This window comes from Thamnophis sirtalis, unplaced genomic scaffold (genome assembly GCF_051295495.1).
Source record: "Thamnophis sirtalis isolate CommonGarterSnake01/CBP01778 unplaced genomic scaffold, rThaSir2_p1.2 scaffold_3, whole genome shotgun sequence".
NCBI classification, from domain to species: Eukaryota; Metazoa; Chordata; class Lepidosauria; order Squamata; family Natricidae; genus Thamnophis; species Thamnophis sirtalis.
Window position 1 is genome coordinate 118,588,701 of NW_028261383.1, and position 27,137 is coordinate 118,615,837.

A 27,137-nucleotide genomic window follows, 5' to 3' on the forward strand; every position below is an offset into this window, starting at 1 on the left:
GTGCCTAGAGTCGTCACTGAGATTCATTCCTTAAACATTCAAGGAAAACAAGTTGTTTATTGCTATCTGGTAGCCATTGTTAACTTTCATAGGCAATTGTAATACTGTACTCACTGACTAATTCAGATAATAAAAGAGCTAGTTCTATGCACAACTGAATTAACTGGCCCTTAAATACGCATATTGAATTCTCTCTCTTTCTCTAAAGAGATATACTTGTCTATCTGCTGAGATACAATATGCTTATTAAGCAGAGGAAACATAAATACAAAAAAAAAGATACAAAGACGTGGTTTCTGATCTTCTTTACAGTAGTTATAAGTACAATTATAAATTTATTCCATATACTATGGTTACAACATGACTCTCTTCTTTCTATAATTTATCCTATCAAATCATGAAAAACATAAGTCCTACATTCATTTTTTTTGCCTTACACAAAAGGCCATAATAGGTTTCCAATCAGCAATAAATATAGATAACTATCTTTTCTTTGATCAAAGTAATTAATTTAGCCATCTCAGCAAGTTCTGTCATCTTCACAGACCATTCCTCCATTGTGGATAATGACAATTCTTTTTATCTTTATGTATACAATTATTTCCCTACAGTCAAAAGTTTCTTTAGCATAGGCAGTACAGGGGAATTGGGCAAGGAGTGGCTGGATATATAGATAAATTGTCTTATTCTTTCAATACAGAGGAGTTATGCTAACAGCCATTTGGTTTTTATTTTGAATGCACCTGTTAGAAGTTTACAATCAAAAATAAGTTGGTTTTGCAAATAAGTATTTTCAATACTTTCACTTAAAAACAGGAGGATCAGTGGTGGGATTAAAAAAAATCTTACTATCGGTTCTGTGGGTGTGGCTTGGTGGGCGTGGCTTGGTAGGCATGGCAGGGGAAAAATACTGTAACATCTCCATTCCCACCCCACTCCAGGGGAAGGTTACTACAAAATCACCATTTCTTCACGATCAGCTAGGAGTCGGGAGGCAGTGAATAGATGGGGCGGGGCCAGTCAGAGGTGGTATTTACTGGTTCACTGAACTACTCAAAGTTCTGCTACCGGTTCTCCAGAACTGGTCAGAACCTGCTAAATGCCACCTCTGATGGAGGATGTTTATAATGTTATGTTTTCTCTCTCGGTGAGAGGTAATATTCGCAGAGGTAGTAAGCAACCAAAAAGTATATAAGACACAATTTTTCAATAGATGTAGATTCTTCTACAAAAAGCCCACAATTGATCAGTATTGCCTAGATTGTATGACAAAGATAATGACTCGGTTCTGAGTTAACAGTTTCAACTGTATATTGCTTTAATCATGTGTCCCTAAACTACTGGAAGCCGATTCTCCTGTGGAAGGAAGAGAAGCTTCTGGATTCTGCCCAGCTTCTTCACGCAACCTAACAATCTGGATGCTATTTTCCTTCTTTGATAGCCAGAAGGCTGGATATAAAGGCTCATTAAACTTGCATTCAAAAGTATGCAAGGCAGTCATGGAGTCAGTAGCGATGCCATAAAAGGAGAGTGTCTCTCTGGGGTAATCTAGGTAGACCCCTATTCTGCTGAATTCCTGAGATTTCAAAGGCGTCTCCACATCAATGTGCCAAGCTGAGAAATCCTTGCCGTTCCATTTAATACACCAGGAGAAGTTATTCCCTGAGATGCAACTGTTGCTCTCTGAACCTTTCCTGTCAATGCTCTTATTTGTCATGCCAATGTAAATACCAGCTCCAAATATCTCGACTTCAAAGTAATAACGACCCATATATAAGCTTTGATTGGACAAGACTTGGCGCCAGTGTGCAAATCTTTCTGGATGATCTGGGTATGGGTGCTCCCAGGGCGTGGTGTTGGAAATCTTGTGGTTATCATCCAAAAGCCTCAAATAGCGATGAGCAGTAACTGGGTCAAATGTTAACAGGCAAGCATCTGCACAAAAAATATACACATTGTTTTAAAGCTAGAAATAATTAATTGAACACTAAATATGACAGAATACTGCACCTAAAAGACCTAATTAGAGTTTATAAGAAGAGTAAGGCCAGGATATATTTTGTCTACAATGTATAGAACTTGAAAGAATCTCACTTATTTTTACCTTTCTCAGACAATATTTAGGTTGTAGCTATGCTATGTGTGCTGGCTAAAAATATTAAAATACACATGATGGTTAGTAGATTTTTCAACTGGTGCTCATTCATATATTGGATAGAGGTGGAGACTTAGGCAACAGCTTGGATTGATAAGTAAAATCACTATGATTATCGCATGCTTGCTTGGAATAAATAAATTGCTTGCTTAAGTAATAGTTCCCTATATTTCAGTACAGGAAAAAGCAATATTCAATAACTAATACTAAATTAATGACAGATCACTAATGTGAAATTAATATTCATTTAGTTTTTTAAAACATTCTTGACATAATTTTATTAACCATTTTAAAAAGCAAAGGAAAATGTTCTTTCCTCCAAAATATTTTCTTAGGATTTTTGTTCTAATTCTGATTCTAATAAATGTATTTATAAAATTAACCCTCTGGGTCCCCTCAGCCACACATTGAGGAGAATTCAATATAATCTTAATAGAATTCAGGGGTGGGATCCTACCAGTTTAACAACCAGTTCACTGTGCACGCACCAGGCAAACAGCAAACAGCCTGGTCAGCTTCAACACAGCCTGATTTAGCACAAGCAGCTGATTGGCAGTTGGATCTGTCTCCCAGAATACCACCGATCAGCTGTTCCAGGCAGCGGGGATAGGCTGCGGCAATCCCCACCACCTGGAACAGGCCAAAAACGGGACATGAAGAGGCTGAAAATGGGGCACTTAGAGGTGGCAATAGGTGGCGGCGGCGATGGGCAGTGATGATGGCGATGGCCAGCAGTGATCCCTGCAGCCTGGAACATCTGATCAGAGGTATTCCGAGAGGCCTATCCAACCGCCAATCAGCTGCTCATACTAAATCAGGCTGTGCTGAAGCTGACCAGGCTGTTTGCTGCAAGGAGGCAAATTTCTAGGAGGCAAAGGGAGAGGCAGATTTTTATTTTCTTGTTTTCCTTCCCAAACCTAGGTGCGTTTTATGGTCTGAAAAATACGGTACTTTGAGAAATATTCCTTTCAAATGCTTCACACAGCCTTATTAGCTTGTGTTTACTGCTTATTATAACAATTATATTTGATATATCAAAGTGAGGTAATATAACAATAAATGATAGCAGTAAATAAAACATAAGATAAAATTGATCAGAATGAATCAGTGGCTGCTCTTATAAACACCATATATTATGTTCAGTGCGCTCCTGAATTTCCCAAGAGGTCATAATTGCACATATCTCCTATTTTTCAGTTTCCCACAGACATCTTCATATAAGCCAATGTCGTTAGTCTGATTCTGCAAGACTTTCTTAATTCTTTCAAATTTTGCACCAAAAATTGGACAATAACTTACACTTTAAGAAGTCATTCCTACTTTGAGGTTCTGGAGCTGACAGGCGATATTTGGATGGGACAATTGCAGCCACTGTTGTTTTTATCCCAGCATCTTCTATGTAGATGGAAAAAAGGAAATGGATTTTTTGTGTGTGTGACTAAGAATTAATGAATTGTCAGTATCAGAACTGTTGATAAGTAAGGAGCCTTAAAATTGTTCAAAATGAATAAGCATGTAAATTAAAGAGGAATGGGTACTCACCATCATCGGCAAACCCCTGCAATTTTTCTTTATAGGAACTGTGTAGTAATTGTAAAAGCTGTTCAGTGGATTCAGAGATCACCTTTCGGATGCCTGATAATTTGTCTTTCAGGCCAATATACACACTGGGCAATGTCTCATCCCCCAGATGCTTCTTGAATTCACAGTATTCCTAAATGTGTGCAGAAAAATAGAAGACTGCTTGGACAGTGACTGGGAGGAAGGGCTAGAACCCTGTGCATTGTGTTACTTCCTTTCACATTTGCATTTCAACATGAGATGAAAATATTCAAATCAAGAGGTTTGGTTCATCACATCACAGCATATTGTGCCACTCTTCTACTTTCCTATCCACACCTGGATTTTTTTTAAAAAAAAATCATAGGATTCGTTGCTCACTCAAATGCACACACTAGTATTCTCTGCTTTCTCTTAGGACTGTGCAATTGACATTGGGCAGTTATGGATTCAGAGCAGCAGCTGTGTTTTATGTGAACGTGAATAACAGATCAATACAGGCTATCTAGTGAAAAGGCAAAAAATAAATTAATCCAAAACAACCTTTCCAAATGATGTACAAATCAGATGCCCTGGGTTTCAGCTCCCATAACTTTCAGTGAGAGAACTTTAATGGTTGAAACCCAAAATATTCATGAAAGGCGAACAGTCATTGAAGGGTGATCTAAACATTTTTACTATCATTATTTAAGGTACCTTTAGGAAGATGATATCATTAGTGTGAGTGGCCATCTTCTCCAGTCTTTTCCTCCATTCCTCCATTGTCACTTGTTGGCTCTGAAGGTAGATCTTCATTCCATTTGCATGATTAACTGCAGCACGCTCTTTCTCCTCCAGAAAAGTGAGCACAATGGCATGGGTTGCCTTGACAGCTTGGAGAAGCTCCTCAAACTTCTCTTCCACCAAGAGTTTCACTTCAGATACTGAATTCTGTAAGAACAGAAGCCACCATTGCTGCAAAGCCTTAAAGCTGATCTGTTTGACATTTTAAATTGACCATGCAATAAACTGTACAGCTGTACCCATAACCATGCAGTCCTTCCAGTCATGTTCCACTCAAAATGTTCCTTAGATGCATAAGAAAGACTGACAGGAATAAAAAATGAGCCACATTCAAGAATAAATTATTCTATGTAAACACAGCAGCTATTTCCCAAGTATTAACTTACTATTATGCATGCCATCATTACAGTATGTCAATTCACTTGTAACATCCCACCAAATGAGAAAGAAAACTATTATTGCTCTAATAGTATCTTGTGTTTGGGGTTATTATAAAGAATAACTCATCAAATGCTAACTTGCTGTGGCAAGCATAGAGAACTTTCAGCCTGTGGCTATAATAACCACCCCTGGATGTTCTCCAGCGTGTCTGCCAAATTAAAGTTTCTTAGTAGTTCTTTTAAATTACAAAGTAAACCCACCCTCCATTTTGCAGGAAGAATAAATTGTCTTTTACTCTGCAGTAGAAAACATACAGCAATCAGTCTCGATGATCTTTGCATTAAAGAAAGAAGCTTATTCAGTGAACTGAAAAGTGCAAGAGGTGGGAAAATAGTGGGGAAGACTTGCCTCCCTGAAGCCCTGACAGTCTCCAACATCTCAGAAAATAGCAAGGAATTCAGTCTTTCAGAACTCTAATTTGTTTGCTATCTTTGTGATATCATTTGGTAAGCTTGATCTACAACCAAAAGACATGGGGGATTTGATCATATACACATTCATATACAAAATCAAAACTGAAGAGAAATAGAGATATTGTAAAATGTTCAAAAGCCACAACACCAATTATCACACAATTGTTGCTACTTGTTCATTTCTGTTCTAAATGAATGTGACTCAAGCAAACCTACAGCCAGATCCAGGATGTCTAATATATTTTACAGGTGCTATTTCAACAGGCAATTGAGCTTTCTGTGGGGTGTTTTTTTTGGGGGGGGAAGATGTTTCACTTCTCATCCAAGAAGGAGTTCTGACAATCTTTCAGTTCTGACTGAATTGTGGGGAATGGAAGGATTTATATTCCTTGCAGCCATCTAGCTGTTAGCACTTTGAAGCTTGGTCATTAGCTCTCTGAGAGTCATTGAGGCCACTTAGGGGTTTTTCTGTACCCTCAGGGCTACCTGAATCAGAGTGCAAAAGGTGTGGAACCTTCTTGGAACTGCTGAAAGCACTGTGTTGTAAACAGGCGTAGATGGTGTCTCTGTTGAGAGAGGGTTGTTCAATTTTAACAGAGATGGCTTCCTTTACCTCTCTTTCAAACCAGTGGCCCCTCCATCCAGAATGTGGACTTCAAAAGAGTGATCTTTGTTCTTCAAATGTAGATGGACTGCTGAATCTTGTCCTGATGAGTTTGTTCTCCTCTTGTATGTTGTACTATGCATTTATGAAGTGGTTGCTTTGTTTCTCCAATGCACAGATCTGCGCATGTCTGATTGCATTGTACTTCATATATAACATTGCTCATTGTGTCTGGATGTGTGTGGTGGCAAGCGTCTGTCTTAGTGTACTCTTAGTATATTCTTAGTGTATACAGCAAAACGGCCGAACATGGCTTCCCAGTTTTTCATCCAATTTACAAGATGGAGTGTTATTCAAAAGAAGCCAATCAATGGAAAATTTAGCCTGACTAGAATTGTATCATCCAAACATCTAGTGGCAAACAGCCTCTTTATTTTCCTAGTTAGACTTCTCCTTCATTAAATTCTCCTACTTTACTCCAGACTATTAGCAGCATGTCATATAAATTGCACATTTCCCTAGTATACCTCATTCTGGCCCAAGCAGCACCTTCCTGAGGATAGATGCTTATATTAGTGCTTAGCAAAAAAAAAAAAAGATATCCTGCCAGTTTGTTCTCTTCTGTAGAAGAAAAGATTCTGCTTTTAAAAATCGGAGACAAAAGTTATGACCTAGGTCTAGGAAAAGGAAGCAAGAAGGATTGCATGTGGTTAAAGGTTGGCATCTGGAAGAATCCGAGAGATGAAGGAAGCAAGCAGGAAATATTATTTATCTCTAAGAAACAGGTAAAAAGTTTTTATAGACACACATACCTGCATACATATATAAAAATGTGATAGATGGGATAGACTGGTTTCCCTACTACATACCTCAAAATTCTAGAGTCTGGAAAGGACACTGTGAAATATATTTTCATCATTTATATTTCTATCATTTTTCCTCTTTATGTTTGCCTGTCAGGCACACAGGATTTAGCAACCCTATTTTTCATACAATGGAGATATGAGGGAATATGGAAAAATAAAAGCATTCCTTTGAACACAAATGTTTACCACAGCAACTACCAAGCAACTATATCATGGCTGGAAGGGTGGTTAGGATGTATAGGCCGAAAGAGTCTTCGAAAGGGGGAAACTTCAGCTCTTCACCTATTGGGCTCAGTATTGCTGTTAAATGTCTCACAAATGACAATAACATAGGATATTTGGTTCAGATTTTAGAAAACTGAAGTTTAGTACTTGCGAATGGCTAACCCTGGAAACCCCCAAAAGTTGCTATTGTGTTTTCCTTTTTAGAACATTAGGACTAACCTGCAGGCTCAGTAAATGCTTCTGAAGGAAGACAATATTTCTTCAAATGCTGATTTTTAAAAAAGCTGCTATATGTTTTCTGCTTTTCGTTATTGTTAGGTGACATTAGAGATGACTGCAGGAAGGATTGTGGAATCTGTGAGATAAACCTTACCAAACTGCATAAACATCAACATTGCTCTAGAGGAGTCTTTATAGATTTGGAGGTGAAAGGTTCACTCGTTCCTCACCTCGTGTGGAGGAATTTAATGAGAAATTCCAGTAAAAACTGCAGATATTTTACAGATGACTCTTGTAAAGTAATGCAAGGGTAACTATAAAATCCTTGTGTTAAATGTTATTAATGTTGACTTTAGAAGGTAAAGTATGAAACTAGCCTTAAATTCCTTCCAGAAAAACTAAATGCACGTTTTTAAAATATGAAAACTTGCATTACGAAAGACCACAGAGAAAAGAATGACATATAAATCAGTTTCCTTTGTGCAAAATACTGTGACTTTGAGAGTCCCTGGTGAAACCTATAAATAACCTTATATTAATAAATAACACTGCAAATGAAAGATAAATCTGTTCATCATCCACTGTCTCTTCATCTATCCTCTACCTTCTTTCCTGGCACTTTGTATATGGAGAAAAGCAAAATAGTGTTTTTTTCAAGCCTGTTAGTTTGGTTTATATATCACGCTTAGCTGTAATGTGATTTATTTTTAATTTGGCACAACATGTACATGATTACCTATTGTCATCACACATGCAATGCTATGTATTAACTACAACATTATGGGATGTTTAACAGTCTACAATAGTATAACTATTGGATTAGCAGATAAAAGAATTTAGTCATTATCTGCAGCCTTCAGAAGTGTTTAGCTGTTTGCAAGATTTCATAAAAGCCTTGATTCGTTTTTGTGCACAAACAGGAGAGAACCAATGGTGGGATCAGAGGTGGGTTCCTACCAGTTCGCACCTATTCGGTAGAACCGGTTCGTCAAATCTATGGAACTGGTTAGAAGAGGTTCCACCAGTGGACCCGGAAAGCAGGCCACACCTACAGAAGAGGTTCCAAAAATTTTTGAAACCCACCACTGGTCCTTGGATATGATTATTCTACACTATCATGCTCATATTTATAAAACTCAGTGCCTCTGTGAAAGGTAAGGATGACTACTGCGTTTGTGGTGCAATCAGAACATTGCGTGTGTTGAAGCAAACCAAAGATGCCTTTTAAAAAACAAGTTTACATCCTATTCTTATGCAGGCCAGTGCTGTGTGTGAGGTAATTTAAGGTGGTTCTGACAAGTGTCGTCGGCATCTTCATATCCGGTCACATGGGCAGCAAGCCACTCCCATCCGGTCACATGGGCGGCAAGCCCCTCCCATCCGGTCACATGGGCGGCAAGCCACTCCCACAAAGGAGGCCACACCCACAGAGTAGGTTCAAACAATTTTTGAAACCCACCACTGGGTGGGATTCAATTTTTTTTTTACTCCTGGTTCTATGGTATGACTTGGTGGGTGTGGCATGGCTTGGTGGGCATGGCAGGGGATGGATACTGTAATAGCCCCATTCCCTCTCCATTCCAGGGGAAGCTTACTGAAAAATCCCCATTTCCTCCTAATCAGCTGGAACTTGGGAGGCAGAAAATAGATGTAGATGGGTCCAGTCAGAGGTGGTATTTACCGGTTCTCTGGACTACTCAAAATTTCCACTACCAGTTCTCCAGAATTGGTCAGAACCTGCCAAATACCACCACTGGAGAGAACCTTAGTTTGGCATGTAGAATTGAAATCACACAATTCATTTTGGGATTTGGTACAATCTAACACCTATCCCTGGTATGTTGCACTGATATCTCTCTGGCTGAATGCGTAAATAAATATTTTTAAGTCCTTCATATACTGCCAAGTAGCCAAAGGGTTCTGAAGCTTAAAGATCTTTCCAGAAGTTGATAATGAATTCACTGGTCACTCTTAAATTACTTTAACAAGAAATAGTCCAAAGACAAAGGATGACTAAATGAAATGTTATAATAAAAATTAAGTTAAACTTAGTTAAATTTAGAGTATTATGTATAAAAAAGATAACAATAATTATAGTTAAATAAATGATTAATAATGATAATATATATATATATATATATATATATATATATATGTGTGTGTGTGTGTGTGTGTGTGTGTGTGTGTGTGTGTGTGTGTGTGTGTGTATATATATATATATATATATATATATATATATATATATATATATATATATATATATATATATATATATATATATATATATATATATATATATATATATATATATATATATATATATAGGTCTCTAGTTGTTCGGGTTTTCTCCCGCGTAGAATTGGAGATGTCTTGGCGACGTTTCGACGAAGTCACATTCGTCATCTTCAGGCTGCTGCTGACTACTTCAGGTTTGGTGTTTCCAGGAGTAGTGGAATGATCAATCTAATATATATATATATATATATATATATATATATATATATATATATATATATATATATATATATATATATATATATATATATATATATATATATATATATATATATATATATATATATATATATATATATATATATATATATATATATATATATTAGATTGATCATATGAATTTTTACACAAATTTTAAGTGAGGAATATGGAGAGGATGCTGAAAAGCTTTGTTATAAAAGATAAACAACTCCTCTATATAGAATAGAATATAAAGATGTAATACTATTGGATGTTTTCAGGATGATGTAATGAAATGCCATAATATAAATTTATTTTAAATTTAGAATACTTTACATAAAAGGGGTGTAATAATCAGTTATAGTCAATTGAATGTTTAATAATCATAATAATTGTATACATATATGATTGATGATATGAGACTATGTAAATTGCAAGTGAAGACTGTTGTGAGGAAGCACAAAAGTTTTGTAACCAATCGACACACTGTAAGTAATTAGAGAAGGGTTTTTATACTTTGTGTGTGTTTATGTTTGTTTTATGTTTGTTTAAAAATAAAAACTTTATAAAGAAAAGAAACAGTCCAAAGAGAATCTATGTAAAAAAAAAACCTACACAAAGTTTATGTTCACTATTTTTATTACCCATTTAAAGGTTTGAGGAATTGCTAATCTTTAAGAATTAATTCAGACAGTATGTTTAATCAGTTTAAATGCTGATCTTTAAATAGATTTTGGCTTTCTTTGTTAGTAGCTATATACAACTCTAAAAATTTCAGTGATCTTCTTTTGTTACCCTGAACAGGAGAACAGAGCTGGGGTGGGGACGGAATGGGGATTTTGCAGTAACCTTCCCCTACCACAAAGCCACACCCACAGAACCAGTAGTAAAAAAAAATTGAATTCCACCACTGCCCTAATGGATATTTCCTGGAAGATTCTAGGGAATGGCTATCCTAAATCTCTAGTGCAGCAACTATAATTTTCAAACTAGTTCATATCCCACCTCTTTGTGAGGCAACTGGGTCTATTAAGAAACCACCTGTCTGCAAGCATATATTTTGTCAAGCAATGAGTATTGGAAGACTCTTTAAAGCACACAAGTCCCTTCTATCATTGCCAAGGGCTGAACCTCTAATGAACAGAGAGGCTCTGTTTTAATTCTTACCACTATAGACTCTGAGTTCTTCTCCAATTTAACAATTGCATTTTCAGCTGACTTCAGTTTCCAATCATACTCTTCTTGATGAAGAAGAAGTTCACACTGTTGACAGATAAACCAGGAGAGATGTCACACAACAGCTGTTGAAATTCAATTTTGTTCATGATCATTCAGAATGAAAACTGCTTCTGTATGGTGCCAGACAAGTTAGGTAAAGTGATGGGTAATGAACTAACACTTGATGTAGACAAGATTGGGGTGTGGTTGGTCTGTAAGAAAAGTAATCCATGTTAGTCATTCTGAATGAGGTTGTACTTCCTTAAAAACTGTCCAGAATCCAGTAGAATTGAGATGGAGTATAAAGTAATTTAATTAGAATTAATTTGATACAAAACTTACAATTTGATGATATTCCCTGATAAAGCCTTGCTACTGGTTTATCATATTTCATTAACATATTATTGCAAACATATTATTTGATCAATACCATGAAGCACTTGTCAAAATCAAAGGAATGTCATCCAAACCAGCAATTAGACAACAGGAACTAACATAAATGAGTGACTTAAAACTAAACCATCAACAGTAGGTGGAAAAATTAGCCGCTGCAACCTATTTTATAGTAAAACAATTCATATCCTTTGCAAGCAAGTATTCTAGCTGACATTCTTTTTGTACTAAATTTTCTTATTGCAACTGCATATGTTACTACTTGCTGAATTACCAAAATGTTCTATGGCTGCTAAAAGAAACACCTGATACAAATTACAGCTTTGCTGCTTCAATAGAAAGTAAAAATAACTTTTAAGTGCTGTATGCATACATAGATGTACCACAGAATCATAAAGTCATTGGCATTTTCTGATATCCTCTATTCCAAGGGTATCAACTTCAATTTCATTGAGGGTTGCATCAGGGTTGTGTGGGGGAGTCGGGGGGGGCATGGAGAGCTCAACATCACTCATGTCGGAGGTGCCAGTGGGGGCCCGAGCACCATTTTCTCTGGCAGAGGCATTGCAGCAGTGGTGGGATACAAATGGTATGCCCCGGTATGGGAGTACCGGTGCCTGCTGGGAGCACCAGATACCATTCTGGTATGGTGCTCCAGAGGGCCCACCTTCCCGCCCACACTCCTTACCTGTATTTGAGCTGTTCGGGGCTTCCACGCATGGAGAATATGGCGCCTGCGCAACACTCCGCAAAGCAGCTGGAGCATCATAGAGATGTCGCAGGTGCTAGGTACGCATGCGTGCACTGCGCACATTCATGTGGTGGACACCCGGCCCCTTTGCACCATACTGGTTGCAACGGGATCCAGAACTCACCACTGCATTGCGGGCTAGTCCTTTGCTGTTTCCAGGGCTGTCCCATGGGCCAGATCTAAGCACTCTGCAGGCCAGATCCAGCCCCCGGGCCTTGAGTTTGACACCTCTACTCTATCCAGACACATTAATGGCATAAACTAGAAAGTGAGTTCTGTAAGCTCTTACCTTAAAGCTGGGAATTGAAACACAGAGATAATTAGAGATTCCTATGGCCCAAAGAGAAATGAGTAATAATATCCAAAGTAAACTATGAAAAGTATCCAAGCAGTACGGTAATTAGAGTCTGGAAGAAGATTAATGGGGGATGAAACAGAATGAGCCCCAGAATGACCCTTTTATTCTTTTTTTTTGCCTTTAATTTTTTTTCTCAATTTCTTTATTCTTTTTTCTTTTTTCCTTTTTTGTTTGTACATTTTACTTAAATGAATAAAAGGGACATTTTAAAAAAAAATCCCAAATTTCAACAGATTTTTAAATCACTTCTTTTTAAATAAGAAACAGTATTGCAAAAATGATCATAACGATTTATGTTTTTGGAGACGCAGTGAAACGAATGCTTGATTTAAATATATTGTTCCATTCGGTAAGAAGCAATTACATGTATTAAATGAATCTTGAGATTTATCTTGGGGGGGTGACTTCTGGACAGAGAAAATGAACACATAATCAAAAGATGTATTGTTCAACATTGGAAACACAAACATATGGCTCCAACTATTTAGTGGCTTGCAGAATTGATTAACATACATCAACCATGAATGTAATGAATCACAGCTCAATTTATTAATAAATTTATGTTGTAAATATTACATTTTGTGTCCTTTTTCAGGTTTTTTCCTCCTTTTATAATTTGGTGTAATTTTATTTTTGTTATTTTATATTTAGCTAATAAAAAAGGGGGACAAATATTTCTCTGTGCAATTTAATCAGACCAAACCATGCAGGATAATCTGAAGTAAAGACCAGTCCTTAAAATTGTCTGTTGATGGTAACAAAATTCTATAGTTTGACCTTAGAACTTGGAATTATACACTCATAAATAGGTAATATAGTTAAAATGCCATAAACAAGACTGGACCCATCCTTCTGCTTCAAAATATTTCCGGAAACAGTGACCAAAGGAAAATCTAAAGTATTGACAAACCCTAGAAAGAAGAGAAAAATGGATTTTAATCACTCCCTTTTATGAGATCAAGTTAGTTTTCTTCCATTTTCAATAAGGCATGAAGATTATCAAGGGAAAAGCCAAAAGAATTTCTTTACATTGATTATTATAGCAATAGCAATAGCAGTTAGACTTATATACTGCTTCATAGGGCTTTCAGCCCTCTTTAAGCGGTTTACAGAGTCAGCATATTGCCCCCACAGTCTGGGTCCTCATTTCACCCACCTCGGAAGGATGGAAGGCTGAGTCAACCTTGAGCCGGTAAGATTTGAACCGCTGAACTGCAGATAACAGTCAGCTGAAGAGGCCTGCAGTACTGCACCCTAATCACTGCGCCACCTTGTCTCCAGTTTTCCATTCCCCATATTTTCCTTCCATATAGCAATCGGGGAATAACTTTTCTACAGAAAACATTTTATTTGTTGAATGATAAAAGAAAAAGAAGGGACATTGATCTCATTGCTCTCAGTATCACATTTATGATACACAAATTCCAGATCAATGTTTTAGAAAAATTGATAAATGAAGGCATTGCCATCCCCAAATCCTGTATTAATAAATGTTATTACAGGAATTTTCCCATTCAAAAAGTTAATGGGTGAACAAATTTGTTTTAAGTCCTTTAAAAGCTTAAGGTACCCAGCCTCTTAAACACCCCAAAATTCAACTTTAAAAAACTATTTATCTGGACAATGTCATCAGAGATACCTACTACCGTCATTGCAAGCCAGTTAAAAAATAAACTGGTTGGTTGTTGATTGATTTAGAAGGTAATGTCAGTATGTTCTCTAACATATAGTCTCTTCATGTCTATTCCTCCCATTTCGTTTCTTCCATTTGATTTCCCTGTGATCTACTCAGTTTAATATGTTAAGTATGAGTAACTGCTCCTTTCCAGTTGCACACAAGAAGCTCCCAAGAGGAATAGTAGGTTGAAGCTCCTACTGATCGTTATTCTGTGGCATCTTATAACCAACACAATGTAATGAAGTTATATTTATCTCTCTTAATTTTTTATATTTTGAACAGACTACACTATTAAATAAATCTAATCAAAATGAAAAAAAAATTCTGTCCCAAACAGGATTGAGGGATTCCAATACCCTGTCAGGTTTTACTCCCTTGATGTGAAAGACATCAAAGAAGAGAGATAAAGGCATAAAGTGAAGGAACAACAGTGTTTATTTAGTCACACAACTCTGTTTATTATAAAATAACTGCTACTAATAATTTTATCCTTCAGAACAGGAAGATTAACAAAAGATAGTAAAAGGTTTATACCAACAAAAAGCATTTATTTATGACAGCTATAAATGCCTGATTTCGCCACCTAAGATATGATTCATAACTATTTGAAACAGTTTTCATATTATCTATGCTTCAGGCGTGAAATGTTTCACTATGGAAACTGGGACATAAAAAGGAACACCCTATAAGAGAAAGAGACATGATACCAGCTTGTTTGTTCAAAACTGAATGCAAGTTCAAGCAAACATAGAAAAAAAAACACGTCAGAGAGAAATTATTTCAAACTCCATATTTGCAAGACAGTGAAGAAATTTGTTTTCTGTTTGCTTTTGCAATGATGCAGAGATGCAAAGGTTTGTTAAGAAAAATGTGCACTCAGTTGAAACGCATAGCCAGGTGATAGCCTTTCAAAAAGGGAAATGACCTGAACTTCTCTAAGTTTGGAAACTAAGCAGGATCAGGAATCGCAGGTAGGGAAAACTAAACCATGGGATCAGCTATAACAAACCACTCCCATATCATTGCCAGGAAAATTGCATGATTGTATCTCTGAAGTCACCAAAAGCTGTACCCAGTTGACAATTTTTGAGGGCATTTTTAGCTTTTCTGTACAAAGGAAGAATTTATGATAGAGCAAGAACCACCACATGTGGATATAATTCCCGCGTTCTCCTACAATAAAATTGGCTGTAATTTTTGGTATTACTCCCAAGAAGTATCATAAAATTCCTCCACTGTGCCTGACAATCAGCCAAATGCCAATTGTCTTAGTCAGTAGAAACTAAGCAAAATCTAGGTGTTTCATAAGTAGTCTGAATATACCAGATGTCATGCTTGGCATGACAGTCAGTTTCTCATAGAAAGTAGGAAAGTCATTTTGCTCATCAGGATTTCTCCCTATTGAAAACCCCCAATCCTCTTTCACTAGGAAGCTTTTATTTCATAATACCCCACTTGCAAATTCATGAAATCCCAGTATAACACTGTTCTCTTATGTTCATTTAGGAACAAGCCTAAGTGCATGCTAAAGCATGATTCATGGAATAAGCCACAGAGGTAGGATTTATACATAAAGCTGCATAAAATGCATAAATCAGTACTTAGATTCATGTGTTCTGCTAAGCCACAGCCCAAGAGACAATAGGGAAACGCATTGTGACCTAGTTCCTAATGTTCATGTAGATGACCTTACGAAAGGCTAAGTGTGAAAGTAAGAGCTCTCTGACCTCTTATTTCCAAGCACTGAACAGACTGTGACAATTCTCCTACACACCATATTAACAATAAACTTATATGCAATCGTTACCTCTTTTTCTTTCCTGGCTATCCCACAGATTACAGCTTGGTGGTTTTGATGTCCATCAGAAAGACACTCCTCACAGATACAGAGTAGGTCACTGTGGCAGAACCAGCTAAGATGCCTTTTGTGGGTCTTGCAGCTCTGTATGTCAATGTCCTTTAGTGGATCCATAAGCCTATGGCTTTGTAGTTTGACATTCTCAAGGTGAGGCCTCAAGTGATCCTGGCAGTAATTTACCATGCAGGTCAAGCAGGATTTTACTGCCTGCACCTTCTCTCCTAGGCAGAAATCACAAAGCACTTCTTCCTCCTTCTGCTCCTCTTCTGAGTGACTTTCTGTCAAGATACTGGGTGAGTGATTCTTGGCTGATTCGTTTTCAGACAGGTGTTCTCCCAGGCTTGGATCACTGTGGCATGGGTCTTTGTTTTCAAGTTCCATAAGAGGTGTTCCTTCATTTTTCAATTCTCTACTCCCACATGTATCTTCACAGATTGGTGAGCCATTTACTACAGGGTCCTGAACTGCCAGGTCTTCAGCCAGCTCTTCAGGGCAACTTGAATCGGAGGCAGCCATTACCTGTCTACTATTTTCTGAACAGAACCACTCCTGCAATACTAACAGTAGCTCTAGCTGTCTAAGGTGCTTGTTGTGTAACTGCACCGTAGGAAGAAATAAAAAGAAAAAAAAAACCAGTCACGCCTGAATGTTCCTGAGTGAATGTGTGCGTTAGGGAATTAACTCTTTCTTTCCATCTCCTAGAATGCATGGTCTGAAATTACGCAACAGGGGATCAGGTGATATAAGCAGTTGGCATATATTCAACCTCTTTTCTGTTAGTGTTCTTAACCAGCCAAAGCTTGCTTTTATATATCTGTGTTATGACGTATATCCAGGAAATGTATGAATCATGTAGAATGCGAATGTGTGTGTGTCCTGTCATAATTTCATGTTAGGCAATGTTGATATCTTTGTTCCTCTGTTTGTTTTAGAAGACACTAGCAACCTCTGGGACCATCATAAGAACAGGCTGAGGGCTCAGTGTAGCCTGGGGCCATCACTACCTATTTCCATAATTGCCATAACTTGGACTTGGACTTAGAAAATATTTTGTGTGTGTGTATGAGTGTGTGTGTGTGTGTGTGTGTGTGTGTGTGTGTATGTGTGTATGTGAAAGAAGAATCAGGAAATATATTCATATCCATTTTTTTCATCAATTGAACAAAACTAAATAGTTTTTTGTTTATTATTTATTATTTATAGGCCGCCCTTTTCCCTGAGGGGACTCAGGGCGGCTTACAATTTATAGGGAGGGGGATACAAGACAATAAAACAATAAACATGAAAACAGTGCAAGTAAAAGTAAAACACAACATTCATCATTTGGGTGGGGACAGATTACACTCTTTATCCCCAGGCCTGACGGGATAGCCAGGTCTTGAGGGCTGTGCGGAAGGTCTGGAGGGTGGTGAGGGTACGAATCTCCACGGGGAGATCGTTCCAAAGGATCGGAGCTACTACTGAAAAGGCTCTCCTCCACGTAGTTGCCAGTTGACACTGACTGGCAGATGGAACTCGGAGGAGGCCTAATCTGTGCGATCTAATAGGTCGCAAGGAGGTAATTGGCAGGAGGCGGTCTCTCAAGTACACAGATCCACTACCATGAAGGGCTTTATGGGTGGTAAGTAGCACCTTGAAGCGCACCCGGAGATCAACAGGTAGCCAGCGCAGCTCGCGGAGGATAGGTGTTATGTGGGCGAACCGAGGTGCACCCACAATCACTTGCGCGGCCGCATTCTGGACTAGCTGAAGTCGCCGGATGCTCTTCAAGGGCAGCCCCATGTAGAGCACGTTGCAGTATTCCAGACTAGAGGTCACAAGGGCCCGAGTGACTGTTGTGAGAGCCTCCCGGTTCAGGTAGGGTCGCAACTGGTGCACCAGGCGAACCTGGGCAAATGCCCCCCTGGTCACAGCCGTCAGATGGTGGTCGAAGGTCAGCTGTGGGTCCAGGAGGATTCCCAAGTTGCGAACCCTGTCTGAGGGGTATAAAATTTGGCCCCCCCAGCCTGAGTGATGGAACACTAACCAAATTATTGGGAGGGAAACACAACAACCACTCGGTCTTCTCCGGGTTGAGTACAAGCTTGTTAGCCCTCATCCAGTCCCTAACGGCTTCAAGACCCCGGTTCATCACGTCCACCGCTTCATTGAGTTGGCACAGGGCGGACAGATACAGCTGCGTATCGTCCGCGTATTGGTGGTATCTTATCCCATGCCTCCGAATGATCTCGCCCAGCGGTTTCATGTAGATGTTGAGTAGTAGAGGGGATAAGACCGAACCCTGCGGCACCCCATATGTTAGGGGCCTAGGGGTCGATCTTTGCCCCCCAACTAACACCGACTGCGACCTGTCCGAGAGGTAGGAGGAGAACCACTGTAAGACAGTGCCTCCCACCCCCACCTCCCGCAGTCGTCGCAGAAGGATACCATGGTCGATGGTATTGAAAGCCGCCGAGAGATCAAGGAGAACCAGGATGGAGGCATGGCCTCCATCCCTGGCTCTCCAGAGATCATCGGTCAATGCGACCAAAGCGGTTTCTGTGCTGTAACCAGGTCTGAAGCCCGACTGGAAGGGGTCAAGGTAATTGGCTTCCTCCAAGGACCGTTGAAGCTGGAAGGCCACCACCTTCTCAACATCCTTCCCTACGAGGGGAGGTTGGAGACTGGACGATAATTGTTGAGTACAGCTGGATCCAAGGATGGTTTCTTCAGGAGGGGTCTCACCACCGCCGCTTTAAGTGCGGCGGGGAAGTGCCCCTCCCGAAGGGAGGCGGTGACAACCGCCTGGATCCAGCCTCGTGTCACCTCACTGCTGTTAGTAACCAGCCAGGAGGGACACGGGTCCAGTACACAGGTGGAGGCACTCACAGCCCTCATGGCCTTGTCCACATCCCCGGGGGCAACATCCTGAAACTCAACCCAGGGGTGGTCTACCAATTCATCCTCTTGTGCCTCGGCTGGATCTGCAAAGGTGGAGTCCAAATCCGACCGAAACCGAGCAACTTTGTCCGCTAAGAATTGGACATAATCCTCAGCCCTACCCTGCAAGGGGACCCCCGTATCCCTCCTATTTAGGAGGGAACAGGTTATCCTAAACAGGGTGGCTGGGCGGGACTCAGCGGACGCAACCAAGGTGGCAATATATGATCTTTTTGCTGCCCTAAGTGCCCTGATGTATTCCTTGGTGCAAGTTGTTAAGAGTGCTCGGTTCGATTCGGATTTATCGGACCTCCACAGGTGCTCTAGGCGTCTCCTCCGGCGCTTCCTCTCCCGGAGCTCCTCGGTAAACCAAGGAGGCCTCCGGGATCCGCTGCCTCAGAGGGGCCGTAGTGGCGCAATCCGGTCAAGGGTCTCCGATGCTGCCGAGTGCCAGGCAGCAACCAGAGTCTCCGCCGGACTGTGGGCAAGAGTATCAGGAATAACCCCAAGCTCCGTCTGGAACCTCAAAGGATCCATAAGTCGCCTGGGGCGGAACCACTTGGTCGGTTCCTCCTCCCTACAGTGGGGGTTAGGCCTCCAAAAGTCAAGCCTCAGTAGGCAGTGGTCTGACCACGACAGGGGTATGATCTCATTACCCCTCAGACCAAGATCACAAGTCCACTGCTCCGAGAGGAATACGAGGTCGAGCATGTGACCCATTGAGTGGGTTGGGCCCCGAATTACCTGGGTCAAGCCCATGGCCGTCATGGAAGCCATGAACTCCTGCGCCCCATCAGAGTGTTCACCGAGCGAAGGCAAATTGAAGTCCCCCAGGACCATAAGCCTGGGGAACTCAATTGCCAGCTCGGCTACCGACTCGAGGAGCGAGGGGAGGGCTGCTGCAACGCTGTTGGGAGGCAGGTACGTTAACAGCAAACCCACTTGACCCTTGAGGTCCAACTTCACCAGCAGGGACTCACACCCGACAAGCTCCGGAGCAGGGATCCTACGAGGTGCTAAAGACTCCCGGATAACAACAGCCACACCTCCACCCCTTCCCTGGGCTCTCGGCTGATGAAGCACCTGAAATCCATCTGGGCACATCTCTACGAGGGGGACTCCTCCCTCCGGGCCCAGCCAGGTTTCAGTAATACATGTCAGGTCTGCCCTCTCGTCTAAAATTAAGTCCCGGACGAGGGGAGCCTTGTGAACTACAGACCTGGCATTTAGCGACAACAGCCTGAGACCAGGGTCCTGATTACTCGCGCCATCTGGCCTCGGAGTGGGACTCATAGGGCCAGGAAGGAGGGATCTCTGTGACGTAGCGAACCCTCCTTCCCCGGTAATGGCCAGATTAAATAGTATATTTAATCCTGCAGTGACTTAATAACAAATAATTGGAATAAGGATTTAATTAGTTCAATTTATTTCTATTCCATGGGACTTAGAATGTATTGCTAGTGGGGTCTCTTATAGCTATTGGTGTATATTGGATAGAAAGATTGCAGTTTTATCGAGAGAACATCGTAAATATGTTTTGACACATAGCAGATCTCTCACCTTGACAGTTGAATTGCCCAACTATCATGGCACTTACACATGGAAGGAAGGAGGAAGACTTTGTCATGGCAATTATGAAAATAGCTAGGGATGGACAAGCTTTGGAGCCACACTGGGATCTCATCCTGTTCATATGATGAGCCCCAGAGGTTGTTGGGACTCCAATTTGTTTTCTTCTTCATTCTTTCCATTTCCATTCTTGTGTTCCTTCACATTTCACATTTCTCCACTGAAAAGCAAATAAAGACAATTCTTCTTTCTCATCAGTGTATTAGCACAGTCACCTTATGGGGGCGATAGGTAGCATAAGAATTTATGTAATAAATAAGCATTTATTTCTAGGAATTATATACTAAAAATTACAATTTGTCAGAATTGAAATGGCTGCTTGAAATTATTACAGTCAGCCACATGTTTAGTCTGGATTTGGCAGTTTTATCCATTAATTAAGTGCTTCTATCAAGTCCTTCCCAAAGACCTGGCATAGGCAGATTTGTTGTTTGATGGTGTAAAATCTATCATCACATAACATAAGCTGCAAGTAAAGCTACCTCTTGCAAATGACTGATAGTGATTTTGTCAAAGCCAGTGATGTTTAATGGGTGCTACTGATACCTTGGGATTGCATCTAAGGGACCTATTATCATTGGTATTATCTTTGCCTTTTTGCCACAGTTAATCTACTTCTATTTTCAGGTGTTTGCATTTTGTTATTTTTGCCACTTCTTTCTCTTTTATTCTGCTGTCTCCAGGTACTGCCATGTCCACTATCCAGAGGTTTGGTTTTTTTTTGGTCTTTCTTATGAACAGTTTTTAAATCTATGTTGTTGTTATGTAGCAAGTGCTTTCTATATGAATTTTAAAATCCAAGACCTTTTTAGCTTCTTCATTTTCTATTACTTTGCTTATTTTGTGATCCCACCAGTTCTTGCTTGAAGGCAGGTATTTCTGGTAAATATTCCAGTGCCCGGTTGTTGCCTCTTTGTCATAACATTGTTTGTAGTTAATCTGTGCAACCGCATTTCTAACCAGGTGGTCCACTGTTTCGTCAGCTTCTTTGTAGAGAAGGCATTTGCGGTCTGCTGCTGTCTGTCAGGCCTGCAGCCATGCTCCTTTTGGATCTTTGGCCTGCCACACTTCTATCTACAATGCTGTTTCTATAGTGGGGGAATGCGAGGGGGATAGTAAGGAATAGAATGTGATGTAACCAAAATAAAATTCCTTTTAGATTGCCAAGCTCATCCTTTGTATTGGCATCTCTGCACTTGACCGGAACTGGATGGGTGGAACTGCCAACATGGCAGTGGAAGATTGGACCATGTGATGGGCTTGTGGGTATGGGGGCAAGATCATGAACTTTAACTTGGGGGAAAAACGGAAGAAGCTTCAGATTTGGGTTTTCCCCCAAATGCGCCAGCATGGCTCTCTTAATAAATTGGAACTTTGAGCAGCACATTGCCTTGGACTCTAATTTTGGATGCTATCTGGAATGCTGACACTGTCTTCTCAATTTTGATTTTGTATGCATTTGTTTTGAAGGGTTAGTCTTGTGCAGGAGTGAAATCCTCCTAGTTCAGCCTGGTTTGGACAAACTGGTAGGGACGATTGTCCTTGGTTCTGCAAACCAGTAGTTAAAAAGAAGCTTCTGAGGATCGCACAGTCAGCTGTGAGCCACGTGATCATCTGCAGCTTTTTTTCTGCTTTTTAAAGCATTTTTTCCTTCCTGGTTCGAGATTTAAAAGAAGCTTCCGACAATGACCCAGTTCACAGCTGAGCTGCGCGATAGTCGAAAGTTATTTCTTTAGATTTTTAAAGCATTTCTTTTCCTGCCAGTTTGCCCAAACTGGCAGGGGATAAAATGCTTTAAAAAGCTTTAAAAATAGCTTTCAATGATCATATTGCTTGCAGCTGAGCCGCGCGATTGTCGAAAACGTTTTAAAAAGCTTTTTAAAGCATTTTTTTCTCCTGCCAGTTTGCCTGAACTAAAAAAAGTTTTAAAAAGTGAAAAAACAGTTGACCACGCCCTCAAATCAGTGGGCGGGGATTAGATTTCACCACTCGTCTTGTGCAGACAAAATTAGCCTGTCTTTTTCTTCAACTTTTTATCCCCTTGGCCTTCTGTTTTTTTAATGTACTGGTCATGTAATACTTTGCCTTCTCATGTCTCTTTTCTTCATTTGATCTTTCTTGTAGGCCAGTGTGGTCTCTCAATTACTCAGTAAACCTTCATGGCATATTAGTTTCAGTTCATCTTCCTTCACTGTCCCTCAGAAATTTTTCCAATGCCATTTTTTCTTCTTCAAGCGTGCAACATTCCATGTCCACCTAAGCTAGTAGAGCCTATCAACAGTATTGTGCTGACAAAGGGCATGATTTACTGACATTATTATTTTTTAGACTTCCTAGAAGACCGCCTCCTGCCAATTACCTCCCTTCGACTTATTAGATCGCACAGATTAGGCCTCCTCCGAGTTCCATCCGCCAGTCAGTGCCGACTGGCAACTACGTGGAGGAGAGCCTTTTCAGTAGCAGCTCCGACCCTTTGGAACGATCTCCCCGTGGAGATTCGCACCCTCACCACCGTCCAGACCTTCCGCACAGCCCTTAAGATCTGGCTATCCCATCAGGCCTGGGGATAAAGATTCTACTCCGCCCCACCCGAATGTTGAATGAAAGTTGTGTTTTATTGTTTTTTTTTCTTTTTATTCACGTACTGTCTTATGTTTTGTCTTGCACACCCCCTCCCATGAATTGTAAGCCGCCCTGAGTCCCCTCAGGGAAAAGGGCGGCCTATAAATAATAAATAAAATCTAAAATCTAAAAAAATCTAGAAGCAGGGTTTTTAGTTCTGTTCGAGTTCAATCTACTATGCCAATTGAGTATCTAATGACTGGAATTGCCCAAGTGTTAATTGTCTTGATGGCATTTCCTTCACTGACTTTGGACTTTAAAATTTTCTTCAGTCTTGAAGAAGTTCATTACTAACTTTCTTCTTGACTTCAGTTGGCTTGATGTTGTTGGTTTAAGTATTTGTAATGATCTTCTTCATCCATACCCCTGATGTTATTTCTATAAAACATCTTGATTCCTTAATTTTCTCTAGTTTTCCCCTAGTTGACACATTTGTCCAATCCAAACTCCATTGTGATATTCTGGCTGTATATAAGGACAGTATTGAGCACCAATTCTATTTCAGACAATGTTGTTCTATACACCTTCCAGTTGTCCTTATAAAGGAGTGGGATAGACTGGCAGATGGTTTTGATGTTTGATAGCTATGACCCAAATTGTTCAAGAAATATGTTCAAAATTAAGAGATATCAATGCAATGGTAAATACTAATGTGAGTTTCCTTGAAAGATTCTTCTCTTGGTATTAACCTCTCCTACTGCATCACTATTAACCAGCAACCGTGTCTTCCATTGTTCCATTGATCTTTGTATAAAGCTTCTGATGTTTTCATTGACTCCTATTATTTCTAGACACTTAATTATTCAATTGTGGCATGGAGTCAAATGCCTCCTTGTAATCATCCCAAGCTAAATTCTAATTGGTCTTTTTTCCCCTGCAGTTTTTCAAAATCATCTTGTCAATTAGGAGCTAATATTTTCTTCCTCTGCTCTCGAAAGCCAGGAAAAGTGCAGCAGCCATCTTTAAAAAATGACCACAACAACACAGCAATTTCTTCCTATACAATAGACAGCAGTGTTTAGCTATGTCATGGTTTTTATTCAGCAACTAAGGGTAAACACAAGGTTTGTATCTGTAACCAGTTGAAATTAATGGGCTTCAGCACAGTTGGCTCTGCACTGGTTTGTGGTCACTATACCCAGCCTATCACCAACTGTTCCATATAAAAACTATAAAGTACAAAATTGGTGTTATTTGTATATATGGAAATGCTTATTGATCATGGCTTTCAAGTGGAAAGAAAATGAAATACAGATTGCTAAATACATTTTCCAAAACCACAATGAACTGGATTTTTTTAAAAAAAAATCATATATATATATATTACTCTTAAATCAAACCCATACTCTCCCCTATCCTAGTACTGTAATAATAGCTTTCCTTTACTTTTATTCAGAAAGCAGAAATCTTATGCTAATAAGAATAGAATATGGAAAGATTTAGATGTTCTTGAAGAAAACCATCTTTCCAACTTCCTCTTCCTTCCAGATACAATAATTCCTCAGTTTAGCAGACTTCAGATACAACAAACAAAATGTTTGTCCAAATAGTTTGTTGAAATAATTATTGATGGTTATCTGGGAAAGTTAAGTAAAAGAATTAAGCTAAAGAAAAGAAAAAGAAAGCCAGTGTGAGTTTCCACAATATGATCTTGATCATTTACCCACTATTTTCAAAGAGAAAATTAGCAATTGTTTTGAAACTCTGAACCTTATTGATAGGGAACTGTGGAATGAACTCAAAGAATCTGTTAAGGATAAAATGAGAAAAGGGACTGCCAAAAATGAAGAAGCAGAAGAAAGCAAACGGGATGTCAGAACAAACCGTGAAAATTGCCAAGAAGAGAAAAAAAGCCAAAGCCAAGAAAGACAAACATCTCAGAAAGGAACTTAACAATGATTTTCAGAGAGCTGTTAGAAAAGACAAGAAGCAGTATTACAATAACATCTGTAAGCCTTTGAAGATGGAAACAGACACGGAAAAACAAGGGAAGTCTTCCAAAAGATCTCTGAACAAAAAGAGACATTCCAGTGTTGAATTGGTATGCTAAAGGATACCAGTAGACAGATAGTAACTGATTCAAAGCAAATAAAATAAATGTGGAAGGAGTATACTGAAATACTGTACAGCAGTCATGTCAACATTCAAAATGCCTTAGAATATTGCCTATTTACAAAATTTCTAATATTAGTAGGTCCTTACTCACTTGGAAGACTATAAGTACTCATAGCTTACCCATAGAGCAAGAGCAAGAAGCAGAAGAAAAATCTGGATAATGACATAGTGGCCAAAAGATTGGAAGAAGTCAATCTATATTCTAATACCAAAAAAGCCAACTTTTGTAAAACATCCTCAATTTTACATGCTAGCAAAAGAATGATTAGAATTGTTTAATGTAGATGAGAGTCCTACATAGAAAAAGAGGTACCAGTTGTTTAAGGTGGCATTTTAAAAGACTGAGGAACATGAAACATTGCTGCTGATGTGCATTGTATAATTAAGAAACCCAAGATGTTTGTGTTTGTGTGTGTGTGTGTGTGTGTAGTACATATAAAGAGGTTTATATGTACTTCATTGATTATAGAAAAATGTTTAATTGTGTCAATCACATCAAGCTTTGAAATGTGCTTGGTAAATTGGGAATCCCAGAATATATTGCATTGTTCTCATGAGATTTATATACATGGTAGGAAGCCTCTGGGTAGACACAACATGATAAAAACAGACTGGCTCTAGGTTGACAAAGATGTAAGCCAAGGTCTCTCCTCTTATTTATTCAGCATATATTCTGAATTAGGAAATGCTAGATTGGAAGAGCACAGTTTTAAAACTGTAGGAAGAAACATTAATAACTTGTTCTATGTTGATGACACTATTCAGATACCTGAAAATGCAAAGCATGTGCAAACTCTAGTAATGAAAGTCAAGGAATATAAATACAAACACCAAATGAATGACAACTGATACAACCATTCATAGAACTGATTATAAATATAACAAAGTGATAGATCACTTCTTCCTTTTAGAATCACCCACCATTGGTAAAGGAAGAAGCAATCAAAAATGCACCACCAACTAGCATTCAGTAAAGCAGCCATGAAAGCCTTGGAAAAGATTATACAGATGCTTTGATGTGATATACCTACAAGGATTAAAATAGTGTTAGCTATGTTATCCCCTATGACACTATATGGAAATGAAAACAGAATTTTGAAGAAAGAGAATACAATGCAAAGAAGCAGAAGAGTATTTGGTGTTGAAGAAGGCTCCTAAGAATCCATGGACAGCCAAGAAAATAAATGATTTATTGAACAAATCAGTCTAGTGTGGGAGTCAGCAACCCGTGGCTCCAGAGCCACATGTGGCTCTTTCATCTCCCTGCTGTGGCTCCCTGTTGGCTGAACCCACCACTGGCTGGCTTCCCATTCCCAGTCACTCTTTGCCTGGCCTGAGAAGGTAAGGGCAATGGTGGGGGATGGAGACTTGCTCCATATTCCAGAGCATAGTGCCTCTGTACTTGCCATATTTCGTGGACACTTCTTCTGGCCCTTATTGCTGCACGCATCTCAGTCACTCGGGGAGACATGCAACTTGCTCTCCACTCTGAGACACTGGCCTGGACCACCCCGGCTGCAGCTGTTGCCACTGCTGTTGCCATCTCCATAGCCTGCTCGCTGCTCTCATTGCGCCTTGCGCAGCACAGTTAAATTTAGTGTGCTTCATAATGGGAGAAACAGCTCCCGGTGTTTTGTTTTGTTTTGTTTTGCGGTAAACAGCTCCAAATGGCTCTGAGTGTTTAACTGGCCCAGTGTCTTGAAGCACAAATAAATAGCCTCCAATTATCCTACATATTATGTGAAGACATAGCTCTCTGGAAAAGACTCTAAATCTGGGAAAGGTGGAAGGAGAAGAAGAGGATGACCAGCAGCAATGTGGATGACCCTAATTACAATGTCAAAAGATGTTTTCA

The 27,137-nt window shown here is 39.6% G+C and overlaps 1 protein-coding gene across 2 annotated transcripts; it reads right to left on the bottom strand.

The window, feature by feature from the left end:
* Positions 1-52: 52 nt before the first annotated feature.
* Positions 53-16,619, bottom strand: TRIM16 (tripartite motif containing 16). 2 transcript variants are annotated; one of them, XM_014068631.2, is made up of 6 exons: positions 15,947-16,619; positions 10,909-11,004; positions 4,412-4,645; positions 3,698-3,869; positions 3,455-3,547; positions 53-1,935 (listed from the first exon to the last, which is right to left on the bottom strand). In XM_014068631.2, the coding sequence occupies exons 1-6, from the start codon at positions 16,511-16,513 to the stop codon at positions 1,319-1,321; spliced, it is 1,779 nt and encodes a 592-aa protein (XP_013924106.2). In that variant the 5' UTR covers positions 16,514-16,619; the 3' UTR covers positions 53-1,318. The 2 variants fall into 2 exon arrangements, with proteins under 2 accessions (XP_013924106.2, XP_013924105.2); XM_014068630.2 differs by having other exon boundaries at positions 3,455-3,550; positions 15,947-16,618.
* Between the last annotated feature and the right edge of the window lie 10,518 nt (positions 16,620-27,137).